A 24474-nucleotide genomic window follows, 5' to 3' on the forward strand; every position below is an offset into this window, starting at 1 on the left:
TGTTTATTACTTTAAAGTGATGCCCATAAGCTTCCTAGTCACTGTGGGATAGGTGACATTTTCAAGCTCTATTTCCTATCCAAAGTCTGCAGGCTGCCAGGAGATAGACTGTTTCCCCTCTGGTAATTCTAGAAACAAACAAACAAAACTTGAAAAGTAGCATCTCTTTTTCACAGTGGTACTGGCAGAGATCCAAAACTAAAGCCCTTGAAGGATGCAATACACTTAAATAGGCTTTCAGTTACTAGCATGCATGAGATTCCTCCTTTTAAGGAATTGGCTCTGTTATGGACACTTACTAATTAGGATCCTAACTCTAAATTTCTAGTAATAACTGTTCTGAAACTGCCTTTTGCTAGAACAACTTCACTTTTCTAAATTTGCATAAATTAAAAATATTGTGAATACTTCCAGAGTACATATACAAATCAGCTCATCTCCATGCAGAGAAAAATCTTTCCACATCTTACATCATGCAACTGCTTTCCACAGCTTACAAAGTATTGTCAAAGGTACAGAAACTAGCCAAGTAGTCTACATAGAGCTGACCTTTCTGACAAGCCAATGAACAGACATTTGTTTTTAAGCACATCTTTGCGATCAACTGTGCTGCCACTGAACACAATCCTGGTGCAGGAAAATTTCCTAAGCAGTGAGATTGCAAGAACTATTTCAAGACAGGGCTCTCTAGCAGCAAAAGAGCAGAAAGCTGAAAGATGGAGAACCTCAGTTCCTAGCTGTAGACCTAGCTGCTTCAACAAAACCTATAAACCTAAGTCACAGTAAAAAACCACAACCCCTCCTTTGCAGGTCTGTGTTAAGGTCAACACAAAAGGACCAACTGATTACTTAGGGTGGCTACTGAAAATGCATTGCCTGGCTCTATTCTGCTCTACATATATATATATATATATATATATATATTCCTCACACCTGAGATGAACTCTTGTGATCATCTCTGGTCTTTAGCTTTTCCCCTACCACTAAGTGGCTTTCTCCCCCCCCTTTTCCTGTGTGGAATATGCTCTAAGTGTTTCCAAATGCAGCTATCCAAAGAGCTGAGTGTTGTGGCCCCAAAGCACCTTCTCTTTCAGCATTTCCATCTGTGCTTTGCACACTGGCAGAAAGGAGAACATACCACCATCAAGATCAAATTAGAAATGTTTGCTGCTATTGTTCACAGTTGCTTTGTCCAGACCTACTCATTAATAACTCATGCATGCTCACATGTAGTCATGTGTTTTCTCAATAATCCTGCAGGCAATTAGCCTGAAAGATTTCAGACAACTTAAAAGAGTTCCTAAGCAGTTCTGGCTGATAAGATTCCACATATGTAAGGCTGTGAACCTTGACTGAAAGAAAATGTAGGAAATCCTTCACAAAAGCAGCAGTTTCCACTTAAGAGGATTTCCTGTCCTCTATGGTCACACTGAAGTGTTCACATAAAGACTTTTTGTATGTTTAGATACAGAATGGAGCTGAGTGGATCTACTGGGCAAAGTGAAAAACATATGCCAGTTCTCAACACGGAGGAGAAACCTTCATTACAAGAAGATAACTCTCAAAACCAGGAGAGTCAGTCCACTTAAAGATTCCATTCAACAGGTGCTAGATTGTAGTCCATAAACCCAAAACCTGACAATATTCTTTCCTCGAGTCAGAAGCAACAACAAGGAATTCAAAACACGGAAAATGCTGCTGTTCAGAGAAAATGCAAAAGTACTTAAAAGACATTTACAGCTTTCTTGGGTATATTTGAGCAGATGAATCAACTCAATTATACAGCATTTACACATACTAGAAACCAGTGTGTGTGGACTGACACCAAAATATGGGTTATTTTCCTTTTTTTCACATCTTAACTAACTGGGAAGAAAGGGAAGAGGATCTTGCTTTAACAACTGAAAGTAACAACGTCACAATATAAAACCAGAAGGTAAATAAATGTTTTCTGTTTTCCATTCCCATTTCATTTTTGACCTAGCTCATCTTTATAACCAATAAAATTACAGTTCAAAGCTGAGCAAAAGGAAAACTCACCTGAGAATTTTAAGTATTTCCTACAAGAGAGCTGATGAGAGACTTCTCCCAAGGACATGTAGCAATGGGACAAGGGGGAATGATTTTAAACTGAAGAAGGTCAGGTTTATATTAGATATTGGGAATACATTTTTCACTGTGAGGGTGGTGAGGCAGTGGAACAGGTTGCCCAGAGAAGCTGTGAATGTCCCATCCCTGGAAGTGCTCAAGGCCAGGCTGGATGGATCTTTCAGCAACCTGCTCTAGTGGAAGGTGTCCCTGCCTATGGCTAGGGGGTTGAAATGAGATGATCTTTTAGGTCCCTTCCAACCCAAACTGTTCCTTGTGTCTGTAAAATGCTCTCAAGGGAGGAACTACAACAGAAGGAATATAGGTATTGCAAGTAAAAAAAAGCAGGCTCAATGTTAATACCTGCAAAATAGGTATTAATTCAGGTTTAAAACCAAAGGAGGCTTTAGAACCCTCTGATGATTGATGATTAGACTAGTCACGAACAGCCTGAGGAGATGGCAATGCAATTGCTGTAGGAATTAAGGACAGAATATAGAATGATGGAGCATTAAAGCACAGCAAGGTACTCTATTTGTGCCAGAAGACCCATGACAAGGCCACAGCTTCTGCTGCACTAAAGCTGATTAATGTTTTTCAGGTTTCATGAATCAAACTCCTTATTTCATTTCCTTTGCTACAAGTAAGCCAAATAGCAAAAGATCTCCATAGGAACTGTAGTTCCAGTACTCAAAGAAAAGGAACACAAGACAAAATTTCCCCAAGTAATTCAAACAGATCTACAAATTGAATGCAGCATGTGCTAGCTGATAAACAGGTATTTCACAAGACTGATTCCAAATGCAGGGAGTTTCTTTTATAGTTATGGTCACCCAAGATCATCTTACCACTGCATTTTGTTGCAATATGTTGTACAGTTAGAGCTGATAACATAGCTGCCAAATCCAGTTCATTTCCATAATTCAAAAAAGAAAAAGCACAGAGGGAGGAATACATTTGACAGAATGACTAAGACAAAACTGCCTAGAAGAAAAACTGCATGCAACAGACATCAGAAAAGCAGTATATCAATTTTTCAAGGTGGAGTGACATAGATGTTCGCAGAACATTTTGGACACAGTCTATAAGTGCATAATTTTAAAAAGAAAAGACATACCAGCTGTATTGATTAGCTTTAAGAAAATACACAGATGATAGATTTGCAATATCAATAATTGTTCCATAATTACTAGTTTCTTGTTGTAGCTTTATTGGTAATTTCATACCAAATCAGTGCAAAAATCAAATTATTATCAGAGTTGAGAGACCATATGAGAGTACAGTTAAATTACACATGTGCTCTGCTTTCACTTATATTAAGCAACTGCTTTCCTACAACTAAGATGTTATTTTAAAGAACTCTTCAAAAAGGCAGTTAGCAACTACACCAAGCATTTTATTCACTTAAGGGGGAAAAAAGAATGAAAAAGTCTCACTTTTTGTATCCAGCTGAGCACGGTACTTGTCAAATCCCTTGAGTCGAACTCGCTCTCCCAAGAGCTGAAGAAACTCCTCAAAGGCTGGACCTGCTGATTCATTATTGTACATTTCCTCTTCTGTGCTTTGCCCAGCTTTGCAGTACATGATACCCACCTTAAGCTGGTAACTTAACTGCAAAAGGAAAAAGACAAAAATTTTATGTGTATACCAAGTGACAAAGCAACTTAGGCACTTAATTAACTTCCCACATTTTCATAATCCATAATTCACAAATGAAAAAATAGCTAATATTCAGTCTAATTTCAAAAGTTAGTCTAGTTCCAAATACTCTCATTGTTTTCTACTGTAAATGCCTCGATGATGGCAGATTTAATCTGAAGATGTCAAAATGCTTTCTGAAGTGAAACAAACATGAATGTTGCTTATTTCCAGGAGGACAACACCACAGCTTGCAAATGAATGTCCAGTACTGAGCCACATAGGAAGCATTGGCTGAGAAATGCCAGGAACTTGGCACTCACTGACTGCTACCATGGCTGCCATCCTATGCTAAGCCTTCCATGCAGAAGGGTAGGGCACATCATGTGCTCGCTTCTTAAACAAGTGACCAAATGAAGTCTCTCTCATTTCAAAGAGAAATTACTCACCTGTTAGCACATTCATCTGTTTGCAATGATGAAAGACTTCATAGCATTCAGTTGGCCCTCCCTGATTTAAATAGGATGATAATAACAAAAAAACCAGCTAAATTGAAAAATGCTGGTCATACCTTGAAGGTACTATTTACTAGCATAGACCTTCAAATACACTTGTGCTTTTCATTTCCATTTTCCCTCTAATTTGGTAGTTGATGTTCCTAATACAGCAGAAGCTAAAGATGTAAATAAAGTAATTTTTACCCAACTATAATTGTGATTCCTCAAAGCAAATTGTTTCTACCAATTCCAAATTGTTACACACACACACACAAAAAAAGGAGTACACTGGCATCATTTACATCTGGACTACAGATAGACAAGTCACAGAAGGGAAGAAAGCAGCATCCACAGCCATTGACTGCTGTCTCCAAAACCAATTTCACAGGCAGGAACTCTGACTGAAGGAGCACAAGGGAGAGCCTTGGATTTTGTGCATCTAATTCATCCAATAGAAATGCATCCTTATTGTCCAGTAAATAACCTTTCCTCCCACACATGAATTTTTGCAGAGGCTCTATATCAAATAAACACTAACCACATATGTCAGAATGAAATTGTAAGAAAATCTATCACAACTGGTTGAGATTCACAAGTTTGGACTACAGATTAGCGGGAAGTGAAAACAGTTATTTGCAAGTGCACTGGAAGCAAAGTTATCTAAATATACTGTAATTTGCTCTCAGCAGATTCTATCCCAAGCCATGAGGCAAAGGATTTTGAACTTGCTAGGATGATGTGGACACATAATGAAACTGAAATTCACTAATTTTTACCTATTGTATTTATGGTGGGATAATTTAAAGGCCCTCAGAAGTGGTCCTAGCCTGTCTCTAAAGAAAGCAAATTTTAATATTTAAAAACTCAGGATATTGCTGCTTTACCACCAAGGATGAATGTTGATGGGGATTAACGTATTAGCAGCAGGAAAACAAGGAGGGAAAAAGAAGAGTAAGGATAACCTGGCTTGTTTACTCCTGCTGAAGAAGTTGTTATATGAGTCACAGTTCTAGGCTGCTTTTTTTTTCCCCACTGCAGAATATCCCTTATTTTATCAGCTGACACACTGACTCGTGCCTTCTAAACATGTCCAAATTCCTTATGACAAAACTCAAGTACAGAACAAAATCATGAACTGGTTTGGGTTGGAAGAGATCTGAAGGATCATCCAGTTCCTAAAGTCCTAACATGGGCAGCAGGGACACTTTCTACTAGACCAGGTCTGGTCTACTACACCAGACTTCCTCAAATTCACATCCAACTTGACTTCTGACACTTTTAGGGATGGGAATGCCCAGCTTGGCAATCTGCTCCAGTGCCTCCTGCTGACACGTGGTGAGGGAGGAAGGCTGGTGAGAGGTGGCACTGCTGCCATTCCTGCCAAACAACTGCCATCACTTTCCATACCATCAGTGGCAGGTCCTGTCTTGGACCATTCAGGCATCTGCTGCTCAGATGGGCCTTCTCCAGTCCCACAGAAACAGGATGGATGCAAGTGCTTAATGGAACCACAACACCTTAGCTGTAATGCAAACTACAATACCTTCTAGTAATTTCACTTAAAGAAGTTAGGACAAAGAAAATTATTCTCATGAAGCACACTAGCACTATTTAAGCTTCAGCTTCAGGTGAAGGAAGTATTTTCAAGGGCATAAATATAAGTGGGATCTGCAGCACCAATGAGCAAGCAAACAACCGTGCTTTATTGCTTTGAAAATGTCAACTAAACAAGGACTATGCAAAGAGCAGGATATGCCTTCTAGCTGTGTTCTTAGATTTGCTAATTTTTGGGGGGGAAAAAAGTTTCCTTAAGGACAACACAAGTTGGCATTTCTGAATCAAAAAGAGCAGACCTAGAGAACAGCATACAGTCCCCATTATTAAACCTTCTGATAAACCTAGTCCTTAGAAGTGTATTAACTACAAGAAAAAGCTAAAAAAAAAGTTGAAGCATGAATTCTGTTGTGGTAAAACTGCCAAAGTAACATCATCATTTTAATAATCTGAAAGTATTTACATATTTATATACACAGGAAAAGTGCACTTTAAGTATTTATCTAGCACCCAGTAAAGACAGCAGAAAGTATAGCTTGGATTTAATCAGTCAGCAAGTTTCTATTATGAAGCAGGAATTATATTAAGAACCAAGTGACATTTCACAGTATTTGTGTGAATGAGGAATTGCCATAAAGATTAGCTTCAACTGAAATAAATCAGTAATTGCCCTAATATTAAAATTTTTAAATCATATTTGGAAGCAAACTTAGAGTAACCTATCATGAGCTCTGCACTCATGACAAAGATTAGTAGAAGGTGATTAGCAAAGAAGGCAGTGCAGCCCTAGGAAATGACTGGATTGCTGTTTAACACAGAACTATTCAAATGAATGCATTTTATTAAATCCAATAAAAGAACAGCTAGGTGACAAGCAGTGTGGACCATATGTATGAACAGCAGATGTTACCACTCTAGCAATCTAAGAGGAAGTAAGGAACGAGCAACTTTCACAGACACCACCAGTACAAAACTAGGGCAAGAAAAATATTCCCATTCTAGCACTGAATGACATATGCAGATATTGAAAGAGTAGAAGAGACAGAGCTCAGCCATAAGAGTGATATGAAATGCAGAGAAAATATGTTGCAGTGAAAGGCTTGAAAAGTGCAATCTGTTTAGTTTATCATAAACAAGACCAACAGACGATATAATCACTGCATACAAAAACCTTTGCTGGAAAAAAAATCTCACACCAAAATGACTTTTAAAAATGTAGCAGGGAAAAACATCAGAAGTCTTAAAGCTGAAGGCAGATAAATTTAAATAAAGAAGTGTAAATTCTTAAACATGAAAACAAGCAACTGCTTTAAGACCTCACTCAAGTATAAAAAAAGACATCTTATTCTAATGAAAACCAATGTGTACACATTTGGCTCAGTGAAGGGACTCCTGCATGAAATTTAGTGGCTAAGTCAGGCTAAAGGTGACTTTACAGTCTTAACTCTTAAATTTACAAAACATTTTATGTGCTATATCAAACAGGCACCTGCTCATGCTGTAATGAAACAGTGTGGCACACAGCAAGAAGAAGTGATCAACATTCTGTGCACTTAATTAGTAGAGCAGCTGCTACCCAATTTTTGTTAGCTTAGAATTGAAAAAATGCAGCTTCTAATTAGTACAGAGTGTACTTATCTTTTTTGCTAGAAGTGTCAAACTGTTTCATTACCACAAAAACAGAAAATACTTTGATGCACATAATAAAAATTCAACTATCACTTGCCCTTAATGATTTTCAAAAGCTTAAGTATTAGAAAGCCATACTATGGGAGCTTAATAACATACACGATATGAACTAAGGATAATTTAACCTCACAGTTTTCTTAGATGTCATAAAATCATAGAGTGGTTTGGGTTGGAAGGGGACGTTAAAGATCATCCAGCTCCAATCCCCCTGCCATGGGCAGGGACACCTCTCACTAGACCAAGATACTCAGAGCACCATCCAACCTGGCCTTGAACATCTCTAGTAATGGGGCATCCACAGCTTCTCTGGGCAACCTGTTCCAGCTCTCACCACCCTCACAGCAAAGAACATCCTCTCAATACCTACTCTAAACCTACTGTCTTTCAGTTTTCAGTTATTTCCCCTTGTCCTGTCACTCTGTGCTCTTGTAAAAAGCCCCTCTCCCTCTTTCTTACAGGCTTCCTTCAGGTACTGGAAGGCCACAATCAGGTCACCCCAAGCCTTCTCTTACAGGGTGAACAATCCCAGTGCTCTCGGCCTTTCCTCACAGTATAGAGGCTCTGTCCCTCTAACCATCTTGGGGGCCTCCTCTGGACTCATTCCAACAGGTCCCTGTCCTTCCTGTGCTGGCACCCAGAGCTGATGCAGCCCTGCAGTGGCTCTCAGCAGAGCAGAGCAGAGGGGCAGAATCCCCTCCCTGGCCCTGCTGCCCACGCTGCTCTGGATGCAGCCCAGGACACGTTTGGCTCTCTGGGCTGGCAGTGCCCATGGCTGGGTCATGTCCAGTCTCTCAGCCACCAGCACCCCAAGTCCCTCTGGGCAGAGCTGCTCTCAATCTGTTCAGTCTCCAGCCTGTGAATACCAGAGGTGCAGAATCCGGGTGCAGGACCTTGCCCTTGGTCATCTTAAACCTCCTGAGATTCCTATGGGGCCACTTGCTGAGATTGTCCACATCCCTCTGAGTAGCATCCCATCATTCAAGCAAGGCAACTGCACCACTCAGCTTCCTAATTAGATTGAGTGCACCCTCAGCAATGTCATTAATGAAGATATTAAATTCCACTATGAACCTGAGATACAGCACTTGTCCCTGATGTCCACTGTTACTCTCAGCCATCCACCATTACCCTTTGGATGTGACCATCCAACCAGTTCCTTATCCATCTAACAGTCCACTCATCTAATCCATCTTTCTCCAATTCATAGAGAAGGATGTTGTGGGGGACCATGTCCAAGGCTTTACAGAAGTCCAGCAGAACAATATCCATAACCTCTCCCTTGTCCACTGATGGAATTAGTCCATCTTAGAAGGCCACTGGGTTGGTCAGGTAGGATTTGCCCTTGCTGAAACTGTGCTGGCTGTCTCAAACCCACCTCCCAGTCCTCCATGTGCCTTAGCAGAGCTTCTAGGAGGAACTGTTCCATGACCTTCCCAGGAACACAGGGGAGGCTGACAGGGTGATGACTCCCAGGGAACCTTCCTTTCTACCCTTTTTAAACAGGGGTACAGTGTTTCCCCTCTTCCAGTTTCCTGGGATTTCCCCTGACTGCCATCACTTTTCAAATGCCATGGAGAGTGGCTTGGCAACTCCGTAAGCCAATTCCCTGAGGACTCTGGGACGCATCCCATTAATCCAAATCCCATTACCTACGGTCCGTTCATCAGGTGGCCCTGAACATGATCTCTGCAGTGAGAGGGACCCAGTCCCCATCCTGGGTCCATCCACTCAAGAGGCATGGGAAGAGAGGTTGCCAGTGAGGACTGAGGCATGCACACAGCTATAAAATGTCATGACTGAAGTTTATAACCCTAAAATTCACTTGAGTGAATGGACTTCCATTTTTCTAAGTCAAAGCTGTAGTGCTGTCCCATCTTTAAAACACAAGGAGACTATCACCTCATTGAAAATTATTCATATGAAGAAAGCCTTAGAATATTTTGCTATGTAGTTTGTTCCAGGGGAAAGAAAAAAAGAACACCAACAAACAAAACAAGACAGGCAGCACCCTGGTCATGGTTTAGCCAATGCAGTATTACAGTGAAACATTTAGCACCATGGGAGACTTCTCTTCTTAGTATAACAGCAATAATAAAAACAGAACTCCCTCCTTCCCACAGTCTTTGAAAAACCACGCTGTACTCTCTTTTAAAGGAAATTTAAATTTACAACTGCCATAACATTAATCTAAAACTTTAGGCTACCCAGAGAAATGAACTTGATTTCATACATCCCGAATATTCTGCAAAAGTTGGGGAAATAAATAAAATATAACTCTCCCTACAGATGACAAGTTTTACTTTAAATGAGAGATTTCAACAGACTTACTCTAATCATATAAACCTAAAAGACCATTTTGCAACTCATGGCAATAATTTGACAGATTAAGATCCTTTGTTTAATTCTGTAACTCTGCACTTACCCCTTGCTCATCAAGCTTCATGAGCTGTTCTGTGACTTTTGGGGTGTTGAAGGCCAGCCTTAGACAATGGATATTCAGCTCTGGAACCACATACTCCAGCACTTCTTTCAGGGGAAGTCCCCTGGCTGTGCAATGCTTTGCAGTAGAAGGGATAGCATCTTCCAGAACGGAGCCTCTTAACGTCATGAGCTATGCAAACAAAGGAAAAACAGCCCATACACTGAGTTATGCACTGAGATTGACCAGCATTAGCAGTGCAACCAGACATAGTATTTTTCCAATTCTCAGTAGAGATCAAGGACATTAAGGAATTTCTGTTAGCATGAGACCAACATTGATACACAAAAATTCCACTCACTGGTAACAGTAATCAGAGTATTTAATATAATTAATCAGATTTAAGTTTTACAGGAAACTATTACCGGGAAAAATCAGCATTACTACAGTATTTCTATACTATAGAGCATTTAAAAGTAAAAAGTACATTTCTCAGGTCTACCCACTACCATACATAAAAGTGAAGAAGGCAATTTCCCTCCTCTTGGCTTGCTTCTAGCTAATATATCCTCTGTAAGTTTCTGAAAATTTAACCAAAACAACCTTCAGCATTTCCTCTGTACTGGATGTTATGGAATAACTCACATATATTCTCTGCCAGATAAACATGTAGCATGATTCTGTCAGGGTTCCCAGATTGTACAGAAATCTATTATCAATGCTGAAAAGCACACACACCCCACATACTGGACCTAGTCTTGCCTTCTCACTTCTAGTTTCTTTCACTATCCCCCTGGACTGCTTACCTCACTGGTTCTGAATATGATCCGGTAGTTGTACTGAGGTCCATTTTCTTTGATTTCCTCAGGCTTCTCTCTTCTTATACTCACAGCTACTGGACCCAAGTTCTCATCTGCCCCAAAATAGTTCCAGTGTTCTTGTATATAAGAGAAAAAAAATAGAAGTCTGTCTTACTTCTTACACTTCAGCTTTATTTCCATGCTTGATTGTTACACTGGAAATAAACTGCCAGCTCCATGAAGCCAATAAGAGCATGTCTTCAAGTGGTACCAGGATTTCATTCTTGTGCTTCACTTCTCTTGTGAGCTCCAATTATAGCTACAAAAAGGCTGAAATTCAACATGGCATATCTGCTTAAATAGGCTCAAAACAGGATACACCTCTTGCAGCAGCTTTTATATTGCCATCTGTTTAGTTCATGTTGAACTAAATAAGCACTACCAATTTCCCCACTTAAAAACAAAGAGATGGAAGCTAAATGCACCAAAGTGGGAAACTCAAAAACCTATGTTAAAATAGAAATGTCAAACAACTGTACTTCGCAAATGATGTAAATTATTTCTTTTTGTTTGACTGCTTTTTGCTTTTTCCACACTTTACTCAGTTATAAAATGGGAAAAACTGATGAAGCTGAAAAAGAAGTTAAAGGCTTGTTCACAGTAAAAATATCAAATTATAGCACCACGCAAAAATAAAGCACAAGAATAAAATTACTAGCATAAATATTGAACAGTGAAGTATTCAACAACCCTTAAAGTGCTGAGAGTTCAGTTGAAAAGCAGTCCAGTGGGGAAGCCAGCAAGAGGAGAATACAAGAGTGGTAAAATCACTCACTAGCTGAACACCAGATTCTTTGAAACACATTTTTCTATTTGTCTAACTATAGACATGTAAAGCCAAGCTTTACGTGAAAAAAAGTTAGAAAAGCACATTTACAAAAATCAAAGCTCAACAATTTTAGAGACTGATATTGAAGGCTCTTCTGTAGAACTTTTTGAGCATTACAACTATCTTGACAGAGGTATATCACCATTAATGCAGCAACATATAAACAAAGCTGCAAATATCTTAAGTGACTCCTGAATTTAAACATATATTCCCTAAAAGAAAATGTAAGAGAAAAGTAGAAAAATTGGAGTCAAGCATTGTGCAAGAAAAGTAAGTCCCATGTCATCAGTCTCCATAAGGTGCATATAGGAATGATTTTATACATACACAAAAATAGAAAGTTATTACCACCTGAAAATACAGCAATTCAAAGAAATGTGAAATTCAGTGATATAAAGAAAAGATGTAACTGCCCTGACAGGAAATGTAACCATATTGCCTTTACTACATATAGATTACTTGTCATTCTTAAAACAACAATTTTCAGTAAGAACTTTAGGAGCAGTCCAATATGAGCTATTCTACTACATAGAGAAAATGTAAAGTATTTTAACATCATCAAGAACTGCATCTTTAAAGATAATAAAAACAGATATTGAAATACACTCCCATCTAAAATGAATGGCAATCATTTTTCCAATTAATAATAAAGTTAAAAAATTAGGAGCCTCATTTTTTATTCTAATTCTTTTAAAACTTATAGTTACTGGTTCTTACAAAATCTCCCTCCAACATATTAAGTGCTTTCACACAGCTGTTCAGTACTTTAAGCCCTTGGAGGGTCTAGTCAAGTCCCCAGTGTCTGGTATTTTATTATCCTTCAGTGTCTTCTGTTTAAGATTTCAGAGCATGCAAGACAGCATTAGAGACATGCTTGCAGCACTAGAAGACTTGCTTTCTACCAAATTCGTCTGCCAGTTATGAAAAGCCAATACTTTAAACAAAGGTAATTAAAATTCAAAATTCTTTCAGTATGTCTTGGAATATTCTGTAAATATTATCATTAAACTTTGGGTGGCTGACCTGTGAGTGGGAAAATTAGTAACAAATTAGATTATCTATATAACTCTAATTACATTTTCATACTAGTTCACAAATATGAGGCCTGTAAATGCCAGAGATGATCTGTTGTTCAAAATTTCAAACTATCTTACTAGTACCCTAGCCTCTCTTTCTCCTGCATTACCTGGTTTGGTTTTTCATCAGGATGTTTATAGCTCACCACACAGTTTATGGCAGACAAGGTCAATGCAGAAGCAGCACAGTCTTGGAGAAAGTTAGACTAATTTTTGAATCAGTATATTATGCAGCTTCCAAAACCTGAGGTAACTTGGACATCTCCACACTGAACTGCTTAGTGACTCAAAAACAGTGATGTGGCTTTGCTTTTATGATTGAAAAGCTTAAAGAAAAAAGATATGGAGGTCATGCATACTAGAAGGGTCCAAACAATTCATTAGTTTAGTGTATTGACAGTCACACAGATGGTAAAACTTGTGTACCCTGCAATCACTCTAGCCTGCAATTCAGATTGAAAATTTTCTCAGGAGAAATTATTCCACATCTTGAAGACACATTTAAGAAGGGTGGCAAGAGGAATGTTTGAAACTGCATACTCATATACAAAATACATACACAATTCTGTAACATTTGATTAAGCTTTTTAATTAGCTCCTATTGCTTTGGAAAAAATGCATGAAGTAGTGTGGAACTCCACACTTCTCTGCTAAGAGGAAATGTCTTCTATTCTCTTTTCCTTCAGTCTGTACTGGGCAGTCTCTTTCTTGCTGTCCTTTGCACATCCTTTGCCCTCTCCTCTACTCTATATTTACTACTGAGTTGTTCATTCTTTATCTTCATTCTTCCTCCTCCCCTAAACCCCATATCTGTATTCATTCTGCAAGCTACAATACATATCCCTGTACCTGACTGCTTTTCCTTCTGGTACACTTTCTTGTACTTCCACCTGATTTTCCCTTAAAATTTGAATCTCCTTACATCCAAAAATTTTCTCTCTCCAGTGCAGGAAAAGCAGCAGCAGGATAAAAGCGCAAAAAGCTTAATATGCAGTGTAAAGGGAGCTAATTAGTTGTTTTATTGGGAAAATAAGGGCTATGTCACAATTATAATTCAGGAACTTGATGTCAAACATGAATACCATAGAAGACAGCTTATTTCTCCACACCACACAGAAGCTAATTGGAAACAACATTTCTCAAGCTTGACATTTAATCTAAACAACTGTTGAAAAATCATTTAATTAAGAGACAATCAGGACAACTAGCAGCAGCCATAAATTAACTTATAAATCCATACTGAAAAAAAAAATTATGATTTGATTGTAGCTGGTCATTAAAAAAAGACACATACTTTTAAAAATAGTTAAATATCTATCATATAAGTAAAAAGATACTTTCTGTGGAAGAACCAAAGGTAAAATACTTATTTTCTTGGCAGATATTTATGAGTTTCCTTTGCAATGGAAATCCAAGTAAATGCACTTTCTTTTAACTGAAAAAGTTCTTTTGTGCTTTCATCATATTTCCCTTTAGATATCATGTCCAAATGATATTCTGTGTAATTGGACTAGAAATAAAAACCCCATACATTTCTCTTCTGAATGAAACTCACATCAAGTATTTTCCTCTAATCCTAGCTCAGCATTTACAGTACTGGAAAACCCTGCCCAGTACTTCTCTGGAGACAAAAGGGCAGGCAGCATTTTGGGGGCTCTGCAAGTCTAGCCACATACTTGAAAGGCACCAACTCTTGGATAGAATATGCAGCAATTAAAAGCATTAGGGAAAAGGGTATTTTTACTGGCTCACAACAGTTAAAGGAAAGCCAACCAACAGCTCATTTCTTATAAAACCAGTTCGGGAAACTATTTACTTCCTAGTCAAGTCTTTCATTCTAAGCCAGTAACTAACATTTGTCCTAAATGGCAACATTAGCAACTACTGCATGAGAAGGATGGAAGCAAACCAGATGCTCTTGGTTCTTTCCATGAGAACTGACTCCCAGACCAATTATGGGAACAGAGCAAACAGACTGCTCCTCTGGAGGGACATGATCTCTTTCCTGAACTGCACTCGGACAAGCTGATGGAAACAAATTTTTCTCTCTGTGTGATTTTAACATTGACTGTAAATAAGTCTTTAATAGACACATCTGCAACTTTCACAAATTGGCTCTTGCGCTGGCTTCATCCTCTCCCTCTTTTTTTATGCACAAGCTTAACTTATAAATGTCAAGACTTCAAACTTTTAGTTAAGACCTTCTATTAAATACACCTTTGAAAACACACCATTATTTAACCACCTTGTAAATACATTTTGTGCATCATAAGAGGAGCATTCATTTCCTATAAAAATAAACATTTCCATGTGAGTTAGTTGTGCATGAGCTTCTGTTAGTGAATTGAGATAAGTGACTGAAATTCATAAGATCCTGCAAGGTTCATTTCTCTCCACTGAGTACAAAGGGAGTCTGCACAATTAGTTCACATATAAAGTGGAGAAACTGAATTCAGCCTGCCATTATAAAGTTCTCTTCTCAAATTCTTTTTCTAAGTGTAATTTGTTTTACCTCCACTAAACTGTCTCCACCAGTATTTTCACATTTAGAAGTCTGGACACCAGGCCAGAATACTGTTTATCAATTCCACTACTTTCCAGAGGGACCAATTTCCTTTACATACAAAAACTCATCCATTTGCATTCATTAAACTTATACAAAGACTCATCCATAAATGTCACACGCAAATATTTCACACTAACTAGATTAAAATATTTGAATTAATTTGGACCATGTTAGCAATACTGGAAGCTCACTTATCCTTCCTCCATACATTGCTAAAACTTGAGATGGATCTATAATCTAACTAACAGTACCTGTAAAAAATGAGGTATTGATTTCATATAATTAAAGACTTCAGACAAGTTACCAGCAGCATTTCACCAAATCACCCTGAAGAAATTAAAAGGACCTACATGAATTCAATGTCTTTCATCTTTTTTTTTTTTAAGACACAAGATTAAATGTATTTTTTTTCTTTTATGTGACAAGACATTTTTCATGAAATCATGCTGACGGGCATCATTGATGATTTTTAACTGGCAGTTCTTTATTGATATAGTTCCAAATTACCTTCTTTGTTATTTCCAGTTGGAATGAAAACCAACTCAGCTTACAATTCTCTGGAACACTTCTTTTTATTCTTTGCAAGCTCTAAGGTTACTAGGTGTTTTCCAAGTCCATGACATTTGCCTGGTTTGAGATCTTTAAAAGGTATTGTTGTCAAATCAGAATTCATGTAAGAATACTTCCAAGACTATAAAATTATACAAAGCCTACTGACTTGATGAGCTGATCCTACTGAAACTTGTCTTTTGGCACTATCTGTTCCATTCATAACATCATAAAAATCCAACCTCCTCTTCCAGCAAAAAAATTTCTGCATCATTACTTGCTTCATGTTACATAAAAAATTCAGTTACAACTGGCTTCCTAGATTTTTTCCCCCATGATGCTGCTTCAAATTTTATCACTATCCCACTTCATCAGCTTAGTCTAAAGTGTGTTCAGGGAATGATGATACTGTGGGTGGTCAACAAAATATGTTCTGTTCTTGTAGCAAAATGGGGTTTGGGATATCTAATGAAGCTTCTATTTTAAGATAAAAATCTCTAGAAGAAACAACACCCCTGGTTTGGACTCTGCTGGACTGAACACAAAAGTGAATTCAAAACCCGTTTTATTGCTTAAGGGAAAAAAAAAATCACAGCTTCTTCTCCCCATCCAATCCTACTCCATAACACATATTTTTATATCTGGCTGCCCCTCACCAGTACCCTTAGGACTAGATTATGTAGATTTCATCAATTCTTCCTAATTACATCTAAAAAAATAATGGAAATGTAATGGTGACTGTAACTGTAGTAGCATGATAGTGTGGTTTCCCTTAAGGAGAAGGCAAACCAATAAACTGGTTTTGCCTGAGTGCTGAAATTTCACTCACACCTCCTTCCTCCTCTGCTGTTCACTTCCATCCCTTACCTGGCCATATGGCTTTGGCACTTCTCTGACTGCAAGGAAATAATAATATCCCTCACCAGAACTGGAGAGAAACAGTCAAGCAGTAAACTCCAAATTTATTGTGATGGCAAGAATTCTGCTTGCTTGTTCAGTAAACTCAACTGGTTTATCAAGTTCTCTGAAAACAAGAGAACCAGTACAAGGAAGGGGGAGGAATAATGTCTACCCCTCTTAGGGCTGAAATGCTGTGAATCAGGTCAGCTGTAACATGAAACTTTAGTTGCTGACTGCAAAACTCACTAGACTGATAAGGAATCAAATTGTTCCAGAGGGACACAGAGATGAAGGCAATCCCAAAGGTCACAAATCTCAGGCTCTCCCCTCTAAACATACCTTAACCTGTATCACACATCTAGCTTACTTTTCCCAGGAAGCCATTATTTTTCCTAACTCCTATGTCTCCAAAGGATATGGATCAGCACGCAAAAAACATGGAGCAAAGGCTACCTCTCAGCCCTAGAAAGAATGCAGAAAGAGGAGACTACAGAAAGAGTAACAGGAGCCACCTAAACAATTGGCAATGCAGGGAGGAAGAGGTGAGAGATGGACATATTTTGAAGGCAAGAGAAAAATGGGAAATGAGATTATTAGCAATAACATGCAGTTAAGAAGCATAAGCTTTTTCTTTTTAAGACCATCAATTTAATTCCAACCAGGCATCCTTGTTACTTTTATATGTGAGAAAAAAGCTCTTTTGAACTGCATTCACTGAAGAGAAGAAACCAACCCTGATCATTGAAAGGTAAGGAGCAAGCACTCTCCAGGTCAGTCATCAGAACAGCTCTATCAATCAGGAAGTACAACACAGTTCTGCAGACTGAACTCTTTTAAAGGACTTTCGTCTGCAATCTTTTTTGATCATTTGTAGAATCATGAGAGGGAGATCTGTACCTCCAGTGCCAGTATTATTTTGACTGGGGGGACAGAGAGGGGGAGTATCTGGGTAATGTTTGGGGCATGCTCTTTTCTATAGGTCAAAAGGCCTTGATCTGTTGCTTTGGGCTTTTTTTGTCCCTCCCATATACATCCAATGGAAATTATGATACTCGGTTTCAGGGCAGAACCATGTGATAAGAGAACCGCGCTCTGGTTTTTCAGATATATTGTTGGCATTGAAATACAGGTATTTGTGTGTGTACATAAAGTTATATCTGTACATGCCTTCATTTCTGTATTATTCATTTTGAAAAATTTTGAAACTGATTATTAAGTTAATTAGTATGTCCAAAGATTATTGTAAATGCTACCCATCTAAGATGCACATTCCATTAAATCCTCAGTAAATCAACTCCTGGCACAGTGGGAAGAAAGTTCTCGTATTTTAGGATTTTCTTGTTTCAATCTTTCAAGTGCCAACCCCTGCCCACTCCTATGGATACCCAAAGCTGTGTTTCAAGACATTCATATTTTGTAGCCATTGTTACCATAGCTATCAGCAAATAAAATCCTCAACATTCTTATACTCTAAAACTCTGAAAGACTACTAGATATAGCACATACCATCAGTAAAATACACCACCGAAGAAATCCCTAATTATTGCAAATACTCTTAAGTATCAACTGGATTTTGCATGTTCGGAAAACAAAAAGTCATTCTTAAAGCTCAAGGAGAAACACAATTTACCTACCTTTCTGGTAGAAGAATTTTCGATAATAATATGCACCAAGGTCCACATGTTCAACGATGTATCTTTTCACTCTGTCTAGATGTAAAATCAGATTCTCCTTGGGAACTTCCAGAACTGCAACTCCAGCATTTGTGCAATGAGAACTCAGAGTCGACTCAAATGAGGCACTTTCACACCCACTGAAGGAACCTGAATTAGATTTGGAAAGGCTGATCTTCCTTTCCCCTTCCCCACCAATCTCATTACGAAAATAAGGACAACTCATCACTAGTTCATTGCTTTTATCGTCCCCCTGGTCCATATTAAGACTTCCTTTTGAATTCAGGTCTTCAGTGCTGCCCATTGGAGAATTGAAGCTTGCAGAATGGGACAAGGGTGCAGAGACAAGTGATGCTACAGCAGCAGCAGATGCACCTGTCGTTGTGTTCCTTCTTTTAATAACATTATGCCTATTGATTGCTGCTTCATTTAAATCAAATAAAATACTCTGTACATCATAATGAGCAAAACACTTCGGACAAGTCCAAGGCTTAATGCTATCTTCTGACCTGTTGTCTTCAAGATCTGAAGACTTCCCAAGTTCCCCTTCACCTTTGGCATTACGCAGCTTACGAAAAATAGATGAATCTCCTGTCTCTGATTTTGAGCGTCTCTTGAGTGGCTTCTCCCTTTCCTTAAACAGTCTCAGGTTTTCCCTTTGAGTAATAGGCCCGTCTATCACATCTAGAGAGAATCCTGAACCCTTGCTTCCACTGGCAATCAGAAGCTCACCGAGTTTAGTTGAGCCTGGGCTTCTCTGATCAGACTTTTCATCTTTATAGCCCTTCAATAAGTCAAAAAAACTTTCCCCTGAAGTTCCCTGCTTGTCTATGGAAGATGTGCTGCCATACTCTCTGTGCAGAGATGGTCCAGATTTAAATGTGGGTGAAATACATTCATCAAAACTATCCACATCAAGCTCACTTATGGTGATGTCGCTGTTGCTGCGCTGTCGTATTCTGCGAAGAGCTTTCCTTGGGGAACTGGGATAGCCATCGGGTGTAAGAAACCTGGAGTCTAGATTCTCAGATTGTCTGGTCTTGTTTTTAAGTGTGCTCTGGATGCTCTTTAACATGACAGAATCACTAGCATTCAGGTTAACAGAACTTCCCTGACTCCCAGGACTGCTTTTAGAAGACATGCTGTCAAGGCAACTTGACGTTTCAATATCTTGACTAGATCTGCTTGTCTCCTTGATGTTCTCCTTCCTTGGGGGCCAATCAGCAATCCTTGCCCTGACCCCCATTTTAGGGACTCCAGGGGTGGAGGTAACGTGATGGGAGCTCTCATTGCGAGGAGCTCCAACTGGTGCCATGACTGCAGATCCTAAGCTGCCATTCTGTGACCTAAAGCGCCTCATGTAGAAGTCATCCGAGTGGACTTTTGAGGTGCCATCTGTTCCGACTGATACCCCCGTGGCAACAGCCCTTTCGGTCTGGGACCGCTTCAAGCTGGTCATGGTCTTTCAGTATGTTCAACCTTAGTAAGTTCCAAAAAAGCCCACAGTCATTTCTGCTTTTTAAATGCACAGTTCTCTTCTGGAGAATAGTCTCCAAAATATACAATGGTTGCATGAGATCTTAATCATGGACATTTAAGGACACAGTTAAATGCTGAATGTCCTGAAAATTCAGATATTCAGTAGGTTTTGATAAGCAATAATTTCCTTTAACTTCTGCATTTTAAGAAGCAGCCATGCTCCAATACATTCAAATAGTTTTAACATCACTCAAGCTCCAAAATATCAGAGATGTAATTGAATGGCTTATGCTTCTTTTAAGCCTAGAACAGAAAAAAAAGAGAGAAAATAATTAATTCCTTAATACAGAACTTTTTTGGTAACTGATACTATCAAGGTAATTATTATACATAATCAATATTTTTAACAAACATGTTTTTGAATCACATTGATCATCATCACAAAAATGCAACACTGTGTTGCATGGTGTTGATGAGTTTTCTAGGTACTTTTGGGTTGCCTTCTGAAAAAATAATGCTGGGTTCTGATTCCAACAAATACAAATTTTTCCTTCTGAATTGATTAGTGGTACTTTTTAGCTGGGTTAGTGAACAGTGTTACAAAGCACTAGTAGGGAGCTTCTCAGCTAAGGACACATACAGCATACATTTCCCAGAGAAATTATATAAGAGCCAGGTCAGGACTCCAATTTTTATAATCACTTCAAAGAATTTACCATTTACAAGTCATACATCTTTGGTTGCCATTAGGTATTAACACTACCTATTCAACTTACCCATTAATGTAAATATCTGATTTGTTAACTTAAAAAAAAAAAAAGGGAAGCTAGTTAGAATAAAATGTATAAAATTGTTAGAGAGGATGGTTGTCAACAACATTTATTTTGTGCTTTGCACAGCCTCATCTGCACATTAGCTGCATAGTCCAGAAAGCACGTATTATCTCTGACCAGAGTTTACAACATATAAAAAGGTTAAAGCTAAATAGAAATACATACTTTTAACTAACTTGAAAAAAGTTTCATTTATTTCCCTGGCTAATAAAATTTTGTCTACCACAGCTTCTGTATTATTCCAGCTTCACAAAGTCACAGAAATTATATGCTTTCCCATGCCTCATCAGTACAGAAGTGATTACAAAGCTTTTAGTACACTGCCCTTTGAGGAGCTAAAAAAACATAATCCACAAATACATCCTTGCTGGTAGAAGACAAAAGCATGGGATTGTCAAGATAAAATCTTGCATTGCTGTGTACATCCTTTAACACAAAGAAGTTAATAATTTTTCATGGCTGAACCAATCACACAAAATGTGTCCTTTAAATATTTGCCAAATGCGTGCAGAGATGCTGCTGAACCAGCACAGCACTGACAATACAGTATTGTCTAAAATCAAGGCTTTCTGATGCTTCCAGGAAAACCAGCACTTTCTGCAGTTTCAGAACTACAGTACTTTGCACCACACTAATTAAATACCAAGCAAGGGCACTTACTGCTCCAAAGGCAGCATGTTTAAATTTCACTTGCCATATAAAGCACTTCTTTAAAATAGCTGCTCTTAATATAAAGCTCAACACATAAGGAATACTTAAAACGCAAGCTGACTGCATCACACGTAACAAGAACAGTGCGAGTCACCCAGGGTACAGGGCGACTGTATTTGCACAGGCATTTACATAAATGCAGCTCTTCTCCTTGAAATGCTGCTACAGTCTTACAATCATGGAATGGTTTGAGCTAGATGGGATCTTAAAGATCATCCAGTTTCAACACCCCTGCCACAGGCAGGGATGCCACCCATTAGATCAGGTCTTGAACATCTCCAGGGATGGGCCATCCACAAATCCTCTGGGCAGCCTGTTCCAGTGCCTCATCACCCTCACAGGAAAGAGCTTTTTACCATTTAATTTAAATATTAAATTTTTGAGTTTAAAACTGTTCTCCCTTGTCCTATCACTATTTCCTCAGGTAAAAAGTCTCCATCTTTTTCAAAGCTCTCTTTAAGTACTGGAAGGCTGCAATAAGGTCTCCTCACAGCCTCCTCTTCTCCAGACTGAACAATCCCAACTCTCTCAATTTGTCTTCTTAGAAGAGTTTCTCAAGCCCTCTTATCTTCACGGCCTTTCTGTGGACCTGGACTAAACAGTTGCATGTTTCTTGTTGTGAAGAATCCAGACCAGGATGCACTGCTCCCGGTGGGGTCTAACAAGGACAGAATACAGGGGAGACTAACACCCCTGGCCTTGCTGCGTTTGATGCAGTGCAGGATACAGTTGGATTTCTGCACTTGCAGCATTGTTGACTTCTTACAGCTTTTGTTCACCAGCATCCCTATGTCCTTCTCCACAGGGCTGCTCTCAAAAAGTTCCTCTCCCAGTCTGTACTCCTGTCTGGGACTGCCCTGATCCAGGCGCACCACCTTGCACTAGACCTGTTGAACCTCATTCGGTTCTCACAGACCCGCTCCTTCAGCTTGTCAGTGTCTTCATAGATGGCATCCCTTCCTTCTGTTGTGTCAGCTGCAGCACTCAGCTCTGAGCTGTCAATGGTACTGCTGAAATAACAGGGTTTTTTCTAATTAGAATAACTTTAGAAAGGCAGTCTACCCATGCTGCTGTTTGAAAACTACTGAATTCAGTATTCAGCCGTAACTTCTTACAATTTTAAAACACTCTCCAGCCTAAGAACTAATCAGGCTGGTGAAACAACCTTGTGCACCATCAGACCAAGGAAGGGAAAATGCAAACACTGTATGCCATGACACAACCTAATCTTCTGCCCATACTTTTCAAAGTATGCCTATCAAAGTGCCTACTTTACAAGGCGCCTATCAAAGAGTGTTTAAGCACTATTAACCTCTATGAAATGGCAACACTTCACAGCACTTCCTAAAGATCTATACAGATCTTGCTTTTACAGGCAGGACAGAAGGAAAATAGAATGAAAACTGATAAGGATTTAGGGCAGGAGAATGCCAGGCTAAAAGGGATCGTAAAGGAAGAGTCAAGCTGAGGGTTGAACATACAACATGCAGGAGTTTAAACATAAAACATCCACTACCACAAGCTGCTCTTCACAGTCTGCAGTGAAAGCCAAGATTTGTCCCTCTCTGTTCCCCTTCCACCAACATTAACTCTGAAAGCAAAGTATACACCTCCTCCCCCCACAAATGCTCTTCTACTGAAACACATCACCTAGCAGTACAGGTTTGTCATTAACTTCAGGGCATAAGTTCACAGCAACTCTAAAAACTCCCAAGCTTGGTGTTGACCATATAAGCATCCAAATACCACCAGTTCTCCCTACCTCCCCAAATTATATGTTTTCCCTTAAAAATTTTCAGGACAACAATCCTAAGTAAGGATATGGATATACAAACGTATCTCTAATCATATGAAAAAATATAACTAAGTGGTCTATGTGACTTACTCTTGACCTGTTGTATACATGGTTTTGTCATTAGTTACATGACCACACAGTGCATTTTCCAAAGGAAATTCTCTGTTCCTGACTCAGCTTTATGCATGTCTCACTCTGGTGACCAGTTTTTTCATGTTCTGCGGGTTTTTGGAGCTGTCCTCCTTCATCTGCTGTAGCAGTTGGAATACAGGCCATAAATGATTACAGTAATAGTTAATATCATACTCTGAAGTAACTAACTCCGTCATTGACTGTGTCTATATTAATTAAATCACTATTAAGTCAAATTTTTTTTGAGAGTGCAACCACCTGTCCATGTTTATTTCTCTAGACCTTCCCAGCCTTCGAATTAGACCCAGGTGTCTAATTCGAGACCTAACAGCCTGGTGTAAAAGGTTTGATTAGTTTCAATCAAAATAAAGTGAAAATATGACATTTGATAACATCAAAAATTCCTAAAGCACAGGTCCTGGGAACACTGGTTATCAGCTTTAATGAAAATAAACAACAACAGCAGTCTGTACTTTAACCTTTTCTAGCATTCATTATTTGCAAAACACAACGGCATCAGACACGGAGCAAATCTCACTGGATTTAAAAGACCAGTAACAGGTGTTATTTTGAACAGGAAAACCTGCCAGAACTTAAATATTAAGCAGCAAAAATGCTAACACAGAATATGCAATACATTAAAATTAGTTACAACTACAAGATCAGCAGTATGGTACCTACTTCTTCTAATGCCAAGAGCAGCATTTGTGAAGAGTAACAAATCCTACTTTGTTACCATTTCAATATAGAAAAAAGTACATCTTAAGATAGAGCTATGAATATCTATGCAAACACAATACAGCGAGAACAAACTAGCATAACCATGAAAATGTACTTTTCCAATTCATCTCAACTCACTGAGGAGGCCAAAAAAAAAAAATCAGATGAACAGCTATATACAAAAAATGAAAACCAAATGCAAAGACTACTGAAAGGGTACATGAAAACTTAGTACTGAGTATATCAACTAAAAACCTGAATAGAGAGTTAAGAGACTAATCATAAAACAAATTATCTGCTTATCAGATTCCATACAATAATTAGTAAAGCAATCCAAGTATCTTTTCAAAATAGGTCTCAGATACTTAGAACAATTTTTTTGTTTGTTTTTACCAGTACCAGATGACTAAGCATCTAATCTCAACTCAAAATGAGCACAAATCTATTTCATACTTTTGCTTATACC

General features: G+C 38.6%; 1 protein-coding gene across 6 annotated transcripts in view; it reads right to left on the bottom strand.

Annotated features, from left to right (window-relative positions):
- SIPA1L1 (signal induced proliferation associated 1 like 1) overlaps window positions 1-24474 on the bottom strand; it is a 201353-nt gene that overhangs the window by 50456 nt on the left and 126423 nt on the right. For all 6 annotated transcript variants that reach the window (XM_054276442.1, XM_054276441.1, XM_054276444.1 and 3 more), the window contains 4 exons: window positions 18300-20120; window positions 10692-10822; window positions 9889-10077; window positions 3525-3699 (listed from right to left, as the gene is read on the bottom strand). In XM_054276442.1, coding sequence (XP_054132417.1) covers window positions 3525-3699; window positions 9889-10077; window positions 10692-10822; window positions 18300-19797 — 1993 coding nt within the window. In that variant the 5' untranslated portion in view covers window positions 19798-20120. The remainder of the gene's footprint in view (window positions 1-3524; window positions 3700-9888; window positions 10078-10691; window positions 10823-18299; window positions 20121-24474) is intronic.

This window comes from Melozone crissalis, unplaced genomic scaffold (genome assembly GCF_028551555.1).
Source record: "Melozone crissalis strain CALT ecotype California unplaced genomic scaffold, PUWL_Pcris_2 ptg000018l_1, whole genome shotgun sequence".
Lineage (NCBI taxonomy): Eukaryota > Metazoa > Chordata > Aves > Passeriformes > Passerellidae > Melozone > Melozone crissalis.